The sequence below is a fragment of the Sturnira hondurensis genome, unplaced genomic scaffold, assembly GCF_014824575.4.
Source record: "Sturnira hondurensis isolate 20B ecotype Veracruz unplaced genomic scaffold, ASM1482457v3 Scaffold0011378, whole genome shotgun sequence".
NCBI classification, from domain to species: domain Eukaryota; kingdom Metazoa; phylum Chordata; class Mammalia; order Chiroptera; family Phyllostomidae; genus Sturnira; species Sturnira hondurensis.
Genome location: NW_028084009.1, coordinates 3,853,754 through 3,872,335, shown reverse-complemented (window position 1 = coordinate 3,872,335; position 18,582 = coordinate 3,853,754). Strand labels below are relative to the sequence as shown.

Here is an 18,582-nt window from a genome sequence, read left to right as displayed (position 1 = left end):
ATGGGTGTGCGATGGTGGTGGAGTTTCAAAGAACCGGTCTGCTTTCCTCTGCAATCCAGTGTAAAAAAGTAAGGGCTACTCTCTCCCCCGGCCCTGAGAAACCAATTCCCTGAAGTAGGAACTTTCTCGCTGGCTATTAAGGGACAGATGTTTGCTTGCCCTTCCGAGTGTCTATCTGGTGTTTGCAAAGTAACCGAGCACTCAGCCCATGTGAAAACCCAGCCAGTCTGGAAATACTTTTCTTTCTTCCCGAGCACACCTGCAGAGAGAGAACGAAAGGGAAGAACGATGGGTGGAGGGAGGGTGGTAACTCACATCTGGTATAACAATAGGAGTTAGGCTTTGTTGAGCATGTGCTGTGTACCAAAAGCAAGCCCGTGGTGGTTAGCTACATGGGTCTTCTGTTTGGGACTATTCTTTTCATTTTATTTTATGTTTTTAACCACCATTAGCATGTAAGACAACATTTTCATCACAGAGGCCCACACATACCCACCCCCCTTTGGAGAGATTCCCATGTAAGGAATATTTCCAGTACTCTGAGATACTCGTGGTTTAACAAAAGATGAAATAAACTAGGATGATGTGTATGGATGAGAAAGTTAAGGTTAGAATTAGAAAATCTAGGTCTGAATCCCTCATGAGCCAGTAGTAAGGTCTGCGATACTGGGCAAATTATTTGACTCTCTCAGCTTTACTTTGGTTCATTCTTTTATATATTTTTTGTCTTTGGGCTGAACGAGATGGGAAAATTGGGGTCAAATGTCTAGTTCAGCAGCTGGTTTATCATAAGCCCTAGAAAGCTCTGGTTTGTACACTGTGTAACGTGGTGTACAAGGTAACGTGTACAGCACATATACAGGGGTGGACAAAAGCAGGTTTTCGGTTGTTCCTGTGGAAGATAATAGAACAATTAATAAATGAGAGAATAAACTCTGTTTCGTGTACTCACAACTGTAAACCTACTTTTGCCTGCCCCTGTGGCATATAATCTTCAGTGCATGCTATGTAACACGTGTGTACTAAACAGTGTGTATATGGAACAGGTGTCTACAGAAGTCGAGAGCGTTTTATGTAAACTGAATCAGTACATAACCTAGAACTATTATTTTTCTTAACAGGCATTAACCTCTCGGGACAACTCTGAAAAGGCAGACTGCAAGCTCAAGCTGAACCGGAAAAGATTTTCAAGCGGCTAACCCAAAGCTGACAATGAACTCAACCAGGGAAGGCTCCGCCAACACTAGGGGGCGAACGACTGGAGCCGGAGCCGGGAGCCAGAACGACAGCGAGAGCGAATGGCTCCTCCCCGGCCAGGACTAGACTGCGTTGTGTTGCTCTAGAATGAAAGCGTAGGAGGCACTTTCCCGTTATCGACAAATATCTCCAGTCCGCTTCCTGAGGGAGTAAACAAAGTTCCACTCTTGCCAACCACGATGACTCTAGAAAAAGTGTGCGTGCGCGCGCGCCTGCCCAGGAGGGACTTTGCAGGGGTGGGTGGGGATGGCGTGAGTTTGCAGGTGCCTATCCTTTCTACAAGGTACACCAAAAAAAAAAAAAAAAAAAAAGAGGCTGGAGTGAAGAGGATAGGCCAGGCTTTCACAGCGCGTTTCCTACCTGCCTAAAGAGGTAACAGCTAGGTGGAGAGCTGGCCATGGACTACGTTGTTGGCGCTTTACTTGACTTGATTCATGAAATCTTCCTAACAATCAAAATGGAACAGCCAGGGAGGAACTCCTGCAAACTCCGTGCCCAAGACCCAAAGCTGAAATCCCCTCTTTAGAAGATGCTGAGTCTCAGCCCCTCCCAGCCTTGGGTGGCGCAGAAAGCCAACCTCCCTCCAGAAAGAGTTCCAGCCTGGCAGGAACCTGCTCCCAGGAGGTGCGCGAGTTCTCCGGCCCGGGCAGGCGCCGGCAGACTTCCCCAGTGTGCACTCAGAGACCTTGCCCGCCCAGCAGCGCGATTGTGCAAGCGCGGGGCTGCCCTCGCGGCCGCGACTGCCGGCTCTGCTCGCCGCGGGAGGGCCGGGAGGCGTGCTCCGCGCACACCCGGTGAACTCGCTGCACAGTGCCCCTCCCCGGGGGTTATCTCCGGGGTGGAGTCCTCCCGCGCTCCCGCCCAAAGAGCAGCGCACCGGTCACCCGAGGCGCGGGCGCCCTCGCTCACCTCGCTGACTCCATCCGATTTCCATCCCCTCGCCCCCGCCCCACTCCGGGTCCCTCGTCCTTCCCGGCTGGGCAAGCCAGGACCCACTCCGCCCCACTCAGCGTGTTCATTGGCCACCCAGGGCCTGCCCTGTCTTTATAAATACTTGGTCCCTGGGCATGGATCATGGAGAGGGCCTGGAGGAAGTCGCAGCGCCCGCGGCATTTCTTCTACCCTCCTTGGCATCTCCCCTTCGAGGCTCCACGGCTGTAGTCAGACTTGCAGGTCCACATCCCTACCCTTCGTCTTCCAAGAGGCACCGGACCCCCGGCTGCCCTTCTCCAGCCCCTGTGGCCAGCGCTCGGCGGGCACCCACCCTGAGGCTGCCGCACAGTGCATCGTACAGCATCCTCGCGGAGGTCATTTCTGTCCCTCTTCCGCCTTCTTCATCACACCTGCTGGTCCTCTTTGCGTCTCCTTCCCAGAATCATCACTTCAAACACAGTTGGCGCCACTTTAGCAACCTTGCCCTTCAGGGTTCGCGCGCGTTCCTATGCGCCGGATCTTCCAGGCAACTATGAGCTCCCTCATCAGCAAGAGTCGCTCCCTGGTTGCCTTCTTACAGCAGTTGCACAGCATTAGGCAGCCCCCTAGACCCGTGACATCGACGGCGTGCGCGCCTCCTCGTCCTCGGGAGGTGCCCGTCTGCCCGCTGATGGAACGTGGCGAGGCGCAGAACGTGGCAGCCCTGCCGGGCCCCACCAACTGGCCACTGCTGGGCAGCCTGCTGGAGATCCTCTGGAAAGGGGGGCTGAAGAAACAGCACGACACGCTGGTAAATGCCTCATCGCGCCCCAATTCCCTCTCCCTTCCCTGCCCTGTGCTCCAAACCCCCCTCCCTCAGGCGCGCGTCCGGGGCGCACGCACGGTGCGCTCGGGTTATCTCCGCTTCGGTGGTCCCGGGATGGAAGGAGGTAGGAGGAGGGAGAGGCGCTCTTGGGACTGCAAGGGATGCACGCTGACTTTGCGCTGTGCCCGGCCCCTGCAGGCGGAGTACCACAAGAAGTATGGCAAGATTTTCCGGATGAAGTTGGGTTCCTTCGATTCGGTGCACCTGGGCTCTCCCTGCCTGCTGGAAGCTCTGTACCGCACGGAGAGCGCGTACCCCAAGCGGCTGGAGATCAAACCCTGGAAGGCCTATCGCGACTATCGCCAGGAAGGCTACGGGCTGCTTATCCTGTGAGTCCGGGCGGCGGGATGGGGTCCGGCAGCTGCGCCTCGGGCGCTTGAACCTTCTTAGGCAGGGGACACGGAAGCCCCTATCTGACGCAATCGCGTACTCCTGCAGACACCTGGGTGGGCTGAGGGAAAGCTGTACTGTGAACCCACTTAACACCTGCCTTCTCTCCGGCATCTGGGCGGGGTCCTGCCTTTCCATCAAAGACATGCCCAAAAGCGTTATACTGATGGTGGTGGGATGGGGTTCTGAGGTCGGCGCGCCAGGCAAACGTGTGATATACAAACAAAAGCTTCCCTTAAAATTCTCTGTGACCCTCTCTTAGAAGCTCAGCGGCGGAAATCCACGTCCTTTGCCTTTGACAGTGCCCTTCTTTCTGGAAGGGAGTGGGAGGTGGGAGGTAACGACCTAGGTGAACTTGAAAGCTAAGATGAGGAGGGTGTCAGAGTTGCATTTCAGACAGAGAAATGCTGTAATGTGATGTGATCCCCGTGCTTTTTAATTAGTGCTCCCCCCCCCCTTTTTAATGCCTAATAGTTATACATTTAGGATGTAATTGCTGCAATTAAAAATATAGTAACGTGTGGTGCATCACACGCTTCATGTTCAGCTATGGGGCAAGTGCCAGAGGGTGCCTGACCGGAACGGGCTTTTCCCAACACTTGTGAATCTCTGCCTGTAGGTTATTATTTGGAGGCAATGGCAAAATTCTAAATTTGAGGGGTTTTGTAAGCATGACTTTCCGTGGATTGAAAGAAGACATGTCCTCTTACAGATCTGGGCTTCTGGGGGAGGTGGGGGGCGTCTTCAGGTGCCTGCTCTCATTGTTGGGAATTGAGGCATCTGGTCTCCCAGCTCAGCCCCAGCAGGGTCGCCTGGACAGCCCTGAATCCCAATTATCTGGCCATCGCCTTTCTCTGTCCAGGTAGGAAGGTGCTTTCTCAGCCTGTCTTCAAACCAGTCCCCCAGTACTCCAGTGCCTGTAATTTCTGGCGATTTCTTGGCCCTGTTCTCCGTGTCTGTGGATAATACAGTTCATGCCAGCGGGGTCTCTGTGTATGATCACTTGGCTCTGAAAAGATCCCTGCTTCTCTCCCAGGGAAGGAAAAGACTGGCAGAGGATCCGGAATGCCTTTCAAAAGAAACTCATGAAACCAGTGGAAATTATGAAGCTGGACAACAAAATCAATGAGGTTGGCAGGCTGGGGCCCACTCTCCTGGTTCTCTTGGGAAGGGAGGGATGTTTAGGGAGTGTCAGGTCACGGCTACAGAGAGCAGAGGGTAAAACAGGCACGTTGGATAATTCTGGGTCTTCACTTTCTCCTCCTTTCCCTCCACACCACCTCCCCTATGCCAAAGCCCTATTCCTCCCTCCTTCACCGTCTCTTTAAAAAAATATCACATTGAGGGAGCAGTTACAAATGCAGAATTGGTATTCCACAGTCTTAGATTTGAACATCAGCCTTCCATCCTGTAGAACCCGACTATACCATTTAATTTCCCTAAGCCTCAGTTTCCCAGTCTATAAAATGGGGTAACAATCCTCACTCCACAGGTCTGCTGTAATGGCTGGATGAGATAATGCTTATGAAGTTCTTTGGTCGTGACATCCAAGCTGGGTTTTGCAGGAGGAATAGGAGTCTGCAAGCCACGGGAGGTGGAGAGAGGCACCCAGGCAGAGAGGACAGCCCACTGAAAATACGGAGACGCTAGGTCGCGATGTGTTTAGAGAAAGTCCACTCCGAACGGGGCTTTTCTGGAATGATGCTGGACAGGAGGCAGGTCTCGACAACGTGTCTGTGTCGTGCTGAGATATTTAGGCACATCCTTTAGCCAACAGGCCAAAGGGCAAGAAATTGAAGCATATGGTAATCTCTTTTTACTCCTATTCACGCTGGGTGTTTATTTTGAATTGAACTGGGACCCGCGTAGGATTGTATAGGTAAAAGATTACAAACTCAGAAGCTTTCAGGGCCCAGGTAATTAATAGAAACATACATGGCAGGCCCAGTAGGGGCTTCAGGCAATGAGACCCCCACGCCCTTTCTAGGTGGCAACTGCCCCAATCCCAGCAAATGGGTGCCCCATGAGAATGCAGACGCAGTGTCCACAGATCCTGTAATTACTTATTATTATTATTATTATTGACAAGTAGGGGGAAATCTATATGTTCATGTGAACTCTCTGAATTTTTGATGGTAACTAATTCACAAGATTTCTGAATGCACCACCTGGGCAAACTTGGCCTCATTGGTCACCTGGGCGGGCTCTATAGTCACACTGGCTTCGTTTCAGGCCCAGTGTGGCCACTTCTGTGTCAATGGCCAGGGCCCGAGCCTCTCCCTGAACCTCAGCTGTCCCACCTGTTCCCTAGGAAATGGGAGAAGTGATCGTACTTTCTCCCTTGCTAGGTTGTCGTGAAGATCAGCTAAGAAAATACGCTTTGTCCAGGCTTGGTGCTAGAGAAGCCTCATTAAAGGAGAAGCATTTGTCATCTGAAACCCTGATTTTGGAAACCGGCGTCCAATGGCCTTATATAATGTACCCAAGGTCACGGAGCCATTTAGTGGGGCAGCCACGTCCAGCATTTGCCGATTTCCTGGCTCCAAGTCCAACATGCTTAACACAATACCCAACGGTAAAGAGATGTTTGCTCCCCCAGATGGGGAAGGGCAAACCTCAGGGTAGTTATAGCACGGAAGTCCCCGAGATGCCACGGCAGTGGGGACACTTGACTGAGTTCTCCTTTGGGGTCTGTTCTCCATTCTGATGAGAAGAAATGTTTTTCTTTCTTTAAATTTAGATCACAGGCTAGAACTTGAGCCTCGGGGCGGGGGGGCTGCTGGAAAAGCCGAGGAAATCATCCAGGACAAGGCAGTTAGGGTCTCAGGTGAGCTCCCATGGAACAAAAATAATTAAAGCTGCTTCCGAAGGAATAACCTTATGGCCAGTGAATGGGTAGCAAAACCCGAAGTCACCTCACCGAGCTCTAAGTTTCTGTTTCCCCTCAAAGACTAACCAGTGTCTTTGTGGCTTCTTTCTTTGAAGGTCTTGGCCGATTTCACCGGTAGAATGGATGAGCTATGCAACGAGAGAGGCCACATCGAAGATTTATATGGCGAACTGAACAAGTGGTCGTTTGAAAGTAAGTTGTCTTTGCGGTCCGGTTCATTTGACTTTGCAGGTGATTTTGAGGCTAAAATCGTGGCTCTGTGGACACCTTGAGAACTCCCCTGTAATCATATACTGGTCTGACTAGGAAAGTCAGCTGTTCGACGCTCTCGGGCACTGAAGTTATGCTTTGTTCTCTGGGTAGTTTGTGTAGTCCTTCAACAAACATGCAGTGAACACCTGTCATGTGTCAGGCACCAAGCTAGGGACAGAGCAGTGAGCAAAATAGGCAACATCCTTGCTCACATGGTGCTTGGGTTCTAGTAGGGGTGACGATTGACAAGTAAACACAATAATTGTAGAGAGAGAGGAAGGAGGGAGAGAGAAACATCAATTGGTTGTCTCCCACACTCACCCTGACCAGGGGTTGACCCGTACCCCAGGTATGTGCCCTGACCAGGAATCAAACCTGCAACTTTTTGGTGTGGGGGGCAATGCTCCAACCAACTGAGCCACCCAGCCAGGACCACATTCTAACATACCCTCTGCCAAGGGGTAAGGGTTTGAAGAAAGAATGTAGGTGCCTAGATGAGGTAACCGTGCTTTGGTGCGGAGACGTCTGAGGTGAGACCTAAGAAAGGCAAGGTGCAAGCCACAGGGGGCCCTGTGGGAAGGTCGTTCCAGAGAACGGAGGCAGGAAGCGCCAATGCCCTGGGGCAGAAGCAGGGGCAGGCCTTCGAGAAACTCCAGGGACGCCTGTGTGAGTGGATGGGGCGGGGGAGGACGAGCTGGGGAAGGTCAGGCCAGGGCCTACAGGTCCCACAGAGCTTTTAGTTCGAGTCACACGGAGAGCCACGGAGACTTGGACACAGAAGGGGCCATGATCACTTTCCTCAAGGATCACCCTGGGACTAAGAAGCCCATCACTGCTCACTGGGGCTGCAGGCAAGGGAGCAAGGCCAGTTCAATAGACGAAGCTGGTTCAAGGCCGTGGGCACATCCGAGAGGGATGTCCCGTCTGGGCTTGGCCTGCAGGCACTTCACGGAGGTGGTGCCATCCCAGCTGGAGTCTGGGGGGTGAGCAGGAGTTCTCCAGGGGCAAGTGGAGAAGGTGGGCATGGCCCAGGCAGAGGAACTGAGATGATGGTGAAGGAACAAGGAGGCCCTTGGGATGACTAGTACATATTTTGGGAGGGCGAGGGCAGAGGGTGGGAGGAAGGCAGCAGGCGGCCCTGGGAAGCCATATAAACCAGGAGGGAAGTTGGACTCTGAACCTGGGAGTACCTGGGAGGGACAGTAAACGCTCTTGGCAGGAGGGTGGCATGGTTTGAAGGCTGTAAGAGTCACTCTGGCTACAGATGCAAGGGTCTGGACATGGCACCCCAAGACGGTAGCCTTTGTCCTGATGTGTCTCCTCCATCAGAGCAGCCTCACTTTAAGCTTATGGACCAGTCATCTTGGCCCATGAGAAAGCTCCATGCAAACGAGAGATACACGGAAGGTGTTAAGGGGCAAAGAAGGGCAAAGGGAAGGAATGATTATAGAGGAGAAAGGAAGCGTATGCTTTGGAAGTTGTCCACTGTAAATACCCAAATTAAGGAGTAGCAAACGCATTTCTTTGTAAGTCAAAGAAAATCTGACCAGGGCGGTTTAAAAATTATTGTCTAGCATTACAGGAAGTCCAGAGGAAGGCAGTCCACAGCTGGCGCTCAGTGACGTCACTGGGGAGCCAATTTCACGCTCTGCTCCTGCGCATCCAGCCCTAGCTTGCTGGCTTGTTGCAAAATGGTTGCTGGCCCTCCTGGCCTCACCTCCGTAGTTTGGGCAAAAACAAGACGGAAAGAGGGTACACATCCCACTTTATCTAGCAAGCGAAAATAATGTGTCCTCTTGGTCTCACTAGCCAGACAGAGCCTCCTACTCTGGAGGCTCCAGGAAGGCCTGGGAAGTCAGAGAAATGCCCAGTGGCGTTTCTGACCAGGAGGCTCTGCAGGGGATGGGTTGTTGGACCCAGAGATAATTTCTACAAAGAGTGATCAGACTCAGACCCTTCACTCCTCTGTCCTTTGAAAAGACCTCACGTCTATGAGATGGAATTGAGCTTTTACTGGCCAGCTAACCAGAGTGTCCAGACGAGGCTAATGGTATTGATGGTTTTAATTAACAGGCATCTGCCTTGTGCTCTATGAGAAGAGGTTTGGGCTCCTTCGGAAGGACGCGGGGGACGAAGCTTTGGAATTCATCAAGGCCATCAAAACAGTAAGCACCCCCTGGGGGGGAGAGCAGTTGTCCTGACCGAGGATGCACGCACCGCCAGGTTTCCCCAAGAGTGGCATGCACATAGCTTTTATTACAATAGTTAAGTGTTCATTTGAATGTGTGCTATGTATTTTTGTGCCTGGGTACGCACGAAAATGCAGGGATAATAAAGCAGCACATTAAATTGTTATTTGGGCAAAGTTAGAGTAGGATGTCCAGTCAAAGGTCAATTGATTAAACTATGGTTATCAAAAGCCTGAAAATTTTCAGACTTTACATTTTTGAATCATTTAGGTCCTGTGTGGACCTAGTCGATGCAGAGAGACTGGCAAAGGAGTGGCCGAGGTTTGGAAATGCGGGTGATGATAAAATGTATAGTTTTCCTTTTTTTTTTTAAGAAGTAGGTTATAAGAGCAATTTTTTTTAAAAAGTACTGAAGTACTTTTAAAAAGTACCTGACTGAAAAATCATCCCAGAGACAATTCTGAATATGTTCCTGGGAGGCGGGGTGGGAATGGCTTCCGGGCCCAGAGGGGAGGGGCCCCAGGGCACCATGCTCAGAACCCCCCCGCTCCACCCGGTCCAGAGGAGGTGCTGTCCTAGACAGAAACAGGAGTGAAGAGGCACTTGTGTCCCTCACAGATGATGAGCACGTTCGGGAAGATGATGGTCACCCCAGTCGAGCTGCACAGGAGCCTCAACACCAAGGTCTGGCAGGCCCACACGCTGGCCTGGGACACCATTTTCAAGTCAGGTAACAGGGCCACACACCCAGGCTCACTGTCCCCGAGCTGCTGCCCAGAGGTCTGCGGTGGTCTTCTAGGCCAGGCCACCTCAGTGCTCAGCGGGAGGTGCTCCTCCTGATTCCTTTGGGCTTTGCAGAGGAGAGTTCAGGGGTCATCCCAGGGTATACAAATTCTAAGGAAAAGGTGGGGGGGTAGCATCATGTTGTCTCCAGGAACCAGGAGGCATTAAAAGCCAGAGCTGTGGAGTCAGAGGTACCTGGGTTCAATTCCCTGGTCTGCCACGGGTGCGGCAGGTGGGCCAAATGCGCTATCTCCTTTTCATCCTCAGTTGTCTTGTCTCTAAAATGGGCTAACAACAACAATGATAATAGCACCTACCTCCATGTAACAGTTTCTGGGTCTAGTATAGACAATGCGAAGCCTGGCATGTGACAATACCTCAAGGCATCAGAGCTATTTCTGCTACATTATGAAGTATTTGAGGCTAGGTATTGTTCTGGGATACAATAATATACTACATACATTTAAACATACATGCTTATTTAACTCCCACCAGAAAACCCATGTCGGATCCTTCTCCTAGCCCCGAGTAACTGAGGCGCAAAGAAGTTAAGCGACCTTCTCAACATCACACACTAGGGGATGGCAAAGCCAAGGTTGGGAGCCAAGCAGAAAGGCTCCCGGAGATCAGACTCCAATGGCTGTCCCACTCATTGTCATCATTTGTATTGCCACCATCCCCACTATTATTATTCGGGTGGTGGCTCACATCATGATTGTATAAGTAAGGGAGACATAAGCCTGGAGTGTACTTGACAGATATTAGAAAATGTTGCTACTGTTGTGGACATTCACGGGCACTGCGCACACAGGTGTGTGCACCAAGGTTTGGGGGCCACACCCTTTCTCAGTGTGTCTGCCTGTATTAGTGACCACAGCAGCTAGACACCTGGAAGTGGGTTCAAGTTCTGATTCTGAGAGTGGACCCCTGTCCCTCCTCTGTCTCATCATGGTCCCCTCCAAGCCCTGCGCTTTTACTAGTCAGGATGTGACCTGCAGGTCAGCAGCACCAGCATGACCTCGGAGCTTGTTCGAAATGCAGATTTCCAGGCCCACCCCGGACCCTCGATTCAGAATCTGCATTGCCAGGTGACTGGTATGCACATTGACACTGGAGAAGCCCCGCTCCCCGGGGCATCCATCCATCCTTGACAACCCAATGAGGCAGCGTGATCCCCTCTCGAGATGTCCGTGTCCCAGAAAAGCCCTGTGCCATGAGGACTTCATCTTAGTCCCCTTCATTCTTCGCCTCGTCCTGATGTTCAGCTGACTTCCTCTCCCTTTTCTCTTCTCCAACAGTCAAATCTTGTATCGACCAGCGGTTAGAGAAGCACTCGGAGCAGCCCAGCAGGGACTTCCTCTGTGACCTTTATCACTGCAACCGGCTTTCGAGGAAAGAGCTGTACGCCTCGGTCACGGAGCTCCAGCTGGCTGCGGTGGAGACGGTGAGGGCGGCCGATTCTCCATCGGGAAACAAACCGCCCGGTGTGGCATCTTTTCATGATGCGGTGTAACGAGCCGTGCAACTCACTCATTCCACGAGGATAAACGGAGCTCTAGCTTAGCTAAGATGAAAAGTCCCCCGCCGGGTGCCGTGGGAGACCCGGTGATGTACAGCGGCTGTGCTCCCGCGTGACAGGAGAAAAGTTCTCCTTGTAACTTCTGTGCTAGTGACGACACCCCAGAGCAGGGTCTGAGTGTTGTGACAGATGAAAACGGCTCCGGGAATCCAGGAGCGGTAGACTTCCACAGCACCCAGTTGACGCTCTATAGTTTTAAAAATTGGGTATGTACTTTGGGTGGTGGTGCATGTTACCTACCTGGTAACTGTTCATTTATGATAAAAAAAATATTGACACAGTCGCTGGAGAGCTAGCCAATGAGGCCAGCATTGAGACTGGAGAAGCGGATGGGCCATGGTAACCAGAAGGCTTAGGAAGCCATTTGGCTTTTATTACACCCGCGACGGAAAGCTCTGGGAGTGTTTGAAGGAAGGGGGCACTTGATTAAGTTTGTGTCTTGTAAAGTGGGTTCCGGCTGGCGGATGGAGAGTAGAGGCAGCGGACGGAGCGTGCAAGCGGGAGGTCAAGCCAGGACGCCCTTGGTGCCGTGAGGTCTTGCAGGCCACTTCCCCTCCACTCAGCCCTGGCAGCGACCCTGATGGGCGGGCTGCCTGTTGTACTGGGCTCTGGTGAAAGCTACAGTTAGCTGCCTTTTGGAAACGCTATTTGGTCCTTGTGGTCACGGACCCACTGATGGGCTGAACTCTGCTTCCCTTTTTGTCCTGGCTATTCTGAAAGTCTCCATTGGAAAAATCAGAGACATGTGAAAGTCCATCTAATTTGGCAGCTCCGCCCTCTTCCTGTTCTGTAAATGGGACTCTTGTACTAATGCCGCCCGCACTTTATTTGCAGCGGAGGCCGTCAGTCCTCTGACGTGAAGAAGACTGTCTTGGGGACATCTCCTTCCAAAAACAATAAACGCCATTGGCTCCAAACTGCCTTGCACTTTGCTCATTTATGTGACTGGCACCTGGCACTTGGCTAAAGCGTCTTCTTGTCTGCAGAGAAAGGACACCGTGACCATTTTTAGGAGACTAGTTGGTTTAAATTAGCTTAAAAAAAGTACGGGCCTAAAAAACAAATACTTCTGACTACCAGTGGTGAATAGCACGAAGCTCAAAGCTACAGTTGGCTGCTTCCGCCAATATTTTTTCTCTTCTTGTTGCTTTTGGAAAGGAAATAGAGAATGCCACTTAAAAGGCCACGAGCCTTTGTCAGAAACTGGGCTGGCACCTTGCAATTCTCAACTCGACGCTCAAATCTCTTATTTTGGTGTTGGCAGCCTCCTGTGAGAGCTCTTTGCATGTGGCCAAAACCCTGAGTCTAGATAAGGCCTTTATAGTTTCGTGGTAACTTTTTAGGGTGTGGCAGAAGAAAAAAAAACCCTCTTCTTTCAAATTCCAGAAGTACAGTTTTTTGTGTGTATGCTCTGCAAAAAAAAATGTTTAAATCCCTAATGGCAATACTCCTAGGATCTCCATTCCTCTCTCCCCACTCAATTTTTATATTAAATAATTCTCAAATTAAACTTTTTTGGGGGAATAAATATAGAAATACATGCAGCACTACAGAAAAAAAGATAGAGAGAGGCCCCTGGTGTCCTTCCCCCAGTTTTCCTCAGCGGGACCGTCTGGCACAGCAATAATCATCCTCACGACCTGGCTCTGACATCGGTCCCATCCCCCCACCTTGCTTTTGTTCCGCCAGCTTTGCACACACGCCTCTGTGTTCAAACCATTTTTGTGCCAAACAATATTTTTAAGTCTAAGGTGGCAAATTATTCACAGGATTCTATTTTGATTCCCTCAATAAATAAACTACCCTTCACCGATACATTTTATAAAGTACATTAGACTGCGCATCCATGGTAATCACTTAAGGCAAACAGGGATGTGGGGGAAAGCGTCAGTAATTGGTTTTCCCCCTGCTGAGTGGGAGGCCCCGCCTTGGCTTCAGCACAGACTGGCTTTTTTTTAGGCAATGTCTTTGCAGAAACTCAAGTTTGTGTCGCTTGGTTTTTCAGACAGCAAACAGCTTAATGTGGATTCTCTACAATTTATCCCGCAATCCCCACGTGCAACAAAAGCTGCTTAAGGAAATCCAGAGTGTGTTGCCTGCGAGGCAGAAGCCACGGGCAGAGGATTTGAGGAAGATGCCCTATTTAAAGGCCTGTCTGAAAGAATCCATGCGGTAAGAACACGGGCCTAAGACCACTGTCCCCTGAAATACACAATGAGGGGTCCCTCCCCAGAGACAGCTGATTCTTAACATGTATCAAACTGGGGGGGGGGGGAGAAAAGGAACCTCAGGACTATGTTCCATGTCTATCAAAATGTGTTTCCTAAACCATTTGGGCAAATTCTCTCACTTTTGGGTAGTTAGTGTCATTCCCCTTTAAATCAGTAACAATACTTGAATGAATGGTGGAAGTACTAATTGGGATTCTGGGCAGGACCAAAGAATCTGACATGAAAGCCCAGCCAGGGGACCATATGAGGTCAGACATACAGACATCTTTATTTTTGAGCCTCCAGTATCCAATGTTCTTTGAAAATTCTTTCTACGCCCTTTCTGGAAAACAAAACTCACACCATTTAGGATTAAAAGGAAATACCTTTAACTTCATGAAAGGCAGGTAAGAGAAAACTAGAACAAATATCAAGATGCAGAGTAAAGCCCTGGTCGGTGTGGCTCAGTTGGTTGGGCGTTGACCCGCAAGCTGAAAGGTTACCAGTTCAGTTCCCAGTCAGGCCACATACCTTAGGTTTCACGTTCAGCCCCTAGTAGGGACGCATGGGAGAGGCCACTGGTTGATGTTTCTCTCCTTCTCTTTCTCCTTCCCTTCTCCTCTTTCTAAAAATAAAAATTAAAGTTAAAAAAAAAATTCATGGCAAAGCATGAAAAACATACACATTTGAAGTCTAGAACAAAATGGGAAAGCCACTGTGAACAGCTGCTAAGCAGGCTCGTACTGGCAGGTTGTGTCAACTCAATAAAATAAGGAATAAAAACGAGAGATGTAAATATTAGGGAGACAGAGACGCGATTTCCTGATGAAGAACTGTGATGAGGTTCCCCTTCTGAGTTATGAACTTACGCAACAATCGTGTACGTAACCAGAATCTGCGTTCCCACCAACACGAGCTACAACTTGGTCCCTGTCTCCCTCACATCTTCGGTTTTGATTTTTCAGGCTCACCCCGAGTGTGCCGTTTACAACCAGGACCCTTGACAAGGCAACGGTTCTGGGCAAATATGCTTTACCCAAAGGGGTAAGTCGAATTTGTACATTTTGTATCTTACAGAGCTTTGAAAGACACACGTCCAAATAGGCACCTGATTCTCCTAAACACGTTTACAGGGAAAACACTCATTTCGCAAATACGTAGGTTCTAACGTGTGGCTGACGGGTGGCGTCATGGGTGTTAGGAACGAGGGCCACAGAGACAGGCCTGGATTCGGGTGTGGACTTGAGTGAGTTTGTAACCTGGGTGAGCCTCGCCTTTCTGTAAAATGGGGATAATAATACAATCTACCACTTTGGGTTCTTGTGGAAATGTGATACAGAAATTTAAAGTTCTTTACCTATATCGTACCTGGCACATTTCAGGCCCCCCGTGACTTTCAGAAATCATCATTATCATGCATTTGTGGGTGACTTTTACATTTGCAGGGTGACCGCTTTTGGAAGTTTCGCTCTTCAAACATCTTCTGCTTACCTTCAATGCCACATGTTTCTGTGTGTCTGTAGACAGTGCTGATGCTAAATACCCAGGTGTTGGGGTCCAGTGAAGAACACTTTGAGGATTCGAGTCGCTTTCGACCCGAACGATGGCTTCAGGAGAAAAAGATCAATCCCTTCGCACACCTTCCGTTCGGCGTTGGGAAGAGGATGTGCCTGGGTCGCCGGTTAGCTGAGCTTCAGCTGCACTTGGCTCTTTGCTGGGTGAGACCCTGGTTGGCTTGCTGCCCTTGCATTTGGTTCTTTTCTACAAGGCAGGAGAAGAGGGCTAATTCTGCCCTTTTCTGTGCACGTGTGTGTTCCAGATTGTCCGCAAATACGACATCGTGGCCACGGACCGCGAGCCCGTGGAGATGCTGCACCTGGGCATCCTGGTGCCCAGCCGGGAGCTCCCCATTGCTTTCCGCCAGCGGTGAGAGGCCTCAGGTGAGCACCCGGGATGCTGGGCATGACAGCGGGTGAGCCAGCCCAGACGTCAGCCAGAGCTGGAACCCTGCTCGCCACTGACTCTCCCGGTGACCTTGAGTAGTTCCTCAACTGTTCTGCCTCCTTTTTTTTTTTAACTTGTAAAATGGGGAACAAAGTGGTGTGTATCCAGAAAGTTGATACAAATACAGAATACTTAGCCCAGAGCCTGACCACACCTACAAGTGCTCAGTAAATGCAAGCTGCTGTCACAGTTTTTGCACATAATATCACGAGTAGACACACTTTTTCTGTAAACAGCTGGTTGGCAAATATTTTAGGCTCTTTCACAGCCATTTAACTCTGCCTTGTAGCTTGTAGCAGCCTCAGGCAATTTATCAAGAAGCGAGTGTGACGGTCATATGCATTTTCTGTTGCTGCTGTGACAAATCACTAAAACTTGTGTTAGGTGACACAAATGTATTAGGTTGCAGTTCTGTACAGGTCAGAGGTCCGACACGGCTCTCACCAGGTGTCGGTGGGGCTGCATTTCTTTCTGGAAGCTCTCAGGGGCTCTTTCCCACCTTGGGGTTGGTGGCAGAATTTACTTGCCTCTAGTTGTAGGACTGAGGCCCCGTGTTTCCTTGCTGTGAGCTGAGAGCTGTTCCCTAGAGTCACCTGCGTTTCTGGGTTCACGCCTCTTGCTCCATCTGCATCCCCGTCACTGGCCAGGGCTGAGCCCCTCTCCGGGCTTCACGCCTCTCCTCCTCCTGTCCTGTCTCTCTGACAAACTGTTGTTCAGGGTAATGATCCCACCTCAAGGTCCATAACCTTCACACATCTGCAAAGTTCCCTTTGCCATGTAAAGGGACCAAGTCCCAGGTTCTGGGAATCAGGGCATGGACGTTCTTTGAGGGCCATTATTCTGACTTACAAAGCTGCATTTCAATAAAGTTTTATTTATAAAAACGGATGGAAGGCCCTATTTGGACCCAGGGCATTGCTGTATGGACCCCTGGCCTGTAAGTGTGTGTCTCTACCAGCCTGTATTAAATAGACTGAAATGCTTTCCTTGCCCTCACTGTCGAAGCGGTAACAATTAGCGTGACAGGTCTGATATCCTCTTCTGTGGAGATACGACGTTTCCAACATACGGCTTTATAGAATTCCATGTCAAAGTCAACTTCAATCATTCTAGGTTTTTCAACAGAACCTCCTCAGCATTGCCTAGAATTAGTCACTGCTTGCTAACTTTGAGTTGAGGGGCATTTGCCGATAAGTGGTTACCTAAGGAGACCTGCAGGGAACAGATGACATTTCTGAATGAGGCCTAAATGAATTCCTCCCCCAGTGCCTGGTCCTGTGAGGCAATTTGTTACGTGCTGAGCATCTCCACAGCACTGAAACAGGTGGGATGCTGAAGGGCTTCTAGCTGAATTGTGAAACTCCCCACCTTCGGCAAAGCCGCACGGACCTCCATCGTGCCGACCTCTCCCTTTGGCAAGAGCCCAGGGCAGTTTTTGGTTTTAGTATTTATTTATTTGCTGATAATCCCTCATTTAATCACCCTTCTTGGATATATAATTAGATTATACCTTCTTTTCCAGATTTTTTTTTTTTTTTTACCGATACCTGGACCAGAGAGTTGTGTCCGCCTGCAGGCAAGGGGCTTGCGAGCTGAGACTTGCTTCTGCGAGACTCCAGAGCAAACCTCCAACGCCGGAGCACGGAGCAACACTCGAAGGGCATTTGGGCACAGTGTTCCTCTTCTCCCTTTCGTACAAGCATTCCAGGAGCTGCCCCTTCAATGGATAATGGCACTTAAGATAGTCTCTGACTCAGGGAAGCGGATGAGGTGTTGTCTTCCAGGTGGAGTGCCAGCTTCCCCTTGACCAAGGTCAGCACCATCTGGACTTACAGGGACTTGCCCCTGATCTTGTCCCCTCCTGCATTTTCCATGATGTGATAGAAAAGTCAGGCACCTGTCAGTCGGGTACAAGTCACTGAACGTTTCTGCCCCTGCCCAGCCAAATCCTGCACTTGAACCTTGACTGCCAAGGCATTAGTTTACAGAATCACAATTAAAAAACTTACTGTAGCCAAATCATCTGGGGCTCGGGGTAACACTGACAATCCACTTATTGTAACTGCTTAATGCAATGCTTGGAGAAACATCATATAACATAAAAAACATTAATAATGTAAGCCAAGCTACATGTTCCTGGGCCACCGTACTTCGAAATGGGAGCATCGCTGGGAAGTTAGAGAATACCTCTATTAGAAGTAGGCTAATGAAGTCAAAACCTCTTATATAAGAAGACCTTAATGATTTACCATGGTATCATTTGGTTAAGGGGTCCTGAAATTCTTCACTTAGTTAGTGTATTGCCTCTATGGCATTAAGGAGTTGGATCAATAGTTTTAAATTATATATGTATGCATGTATTCTAATAGCACTTTGTTTACGTCATATTTAAAAATATATGGTATTTCCTTTAGGATCTGTGGTTTGAGGCAATGTTATGATGTTCAGCCACAGCTTAAAAATATGTAGTGACTTCCCATGCCTTATTTTCACATCTATAGAATGGGACAGTAGCAAAGTGCATGTATGTTATAGATTAATTATACCTGGGGGAGGCAAACGTAGGTTTACAGTTGCTCAAATAAATAATAGAAAATAATCCAAGGATAGACGCTGTATGTCACATACAACTGTAAACCTACTTTTGCCCACCCCTGTATAGTATACAGTCTTATGTGATTTAAACTTTTTAGGCAAATATAATTTCATAAATGGGAATTGCATAGAGATTTATGCAATGCTTATAAAACTTTTTTTAAAGATTGTGTTTACATATGATTTATTTACACATATTTTTATAATCACTTTCCTTAAAAGCATACTATATATTTCTGTAATTTGATAATGATTTCCATTTTTAGAATATTTCAGGAGTACACATTTATATCTTTATATTTGAGTACATATGTACAGTTTGCTAAAATAGGTATATGCTTCCTCCTTGCTGTGAAATTATTTAGAATTATAAACTCATGTGTTTTCAGATTCCATCTGTATATCATTTTTTAATTCTCTCAAAGTAAGAATAAAGACTTTAAAAACTTGAGAGCTGTTTCCTCTTTCTTGCACTTGTTACAATAAAATTTTAAAATTATAATTTTGTCTTACTGGAAAAATTCTCATGAGGCCACTTTGCAAGCTCTGTATGACAAAATCTACCTTTATGGAACTCGACTTCAGTAGCAGGTGTACAGAAACATGATTGTTTGAACAGCAAATAAGTTTCTTTC

The 18,582-nt window shown here is 49.1% G+C and overlaps 1 protein-coding gene across 1 annotated transcript; it reads left to right on the top strand.

Annotated features, from left to right (window-relative positions):
• Window positions 1-2,202: 2,202 nt before the first annotated feature.
• CYP24A1 (cytochrome P450 family 24 subfamily A member 1) lies at window positions 2,203-17,995 on the top strand. Its single transcript, XM_037059938.1, has 12 exons — window positions 2,203-2,980; window positions 3,194-3,384; window positions 4,482-4,575; window positions 6,431-6,527; window positions 8,661-8,752; window positions 9,395-9,506; window positions 10,858-11,003; window positions 13,144-13,310; window positions 14,314-14,392; window positions 14,872-15,066; window positions 15,168-15,291; window positions 17,055-17,995. The coding sequence occupies exons 1-11, from the start codon at window positions 2,699-2,701 to the stop codon at window positions 15,276-15,278; spliced, it is 1,566 nt and encodes a 521-aa protein (XP_036915833.1). The 5' UTR covers window positions 2,203-2,698; the 3' UTR covers window positions 15,279-15,291; window positions 17,055-17,995.
• Window positions 17,996-18,582: the final 587 nt, after the last annotated feature.

Bases quoted from the DNA above. Each gene is read 5' to 3' on its own strand.
- CYP24A1 (XM_037059938.1), top strand. From the start codon at position 2,699: ATGCGCCGGATCTTCCAGGCAACTATGAGCTCCCTCATCAGCAAGAGT. The intron at 3,385-4,481 runs GTGAGTCCGGGC...CTTCTCTCCCAG, and splicing joins GGCTACGGGCTGCTTATCCT to GGAAGGAAAAGACTGGCAGA. The intron at 6,528-8,660 runs GTAAGTTGTCTT...TTTAATTAACAG, and splicing joins GAACAAGTGGTCGTTTGAAA to GCATCTGCCTTGTGCTCTAT.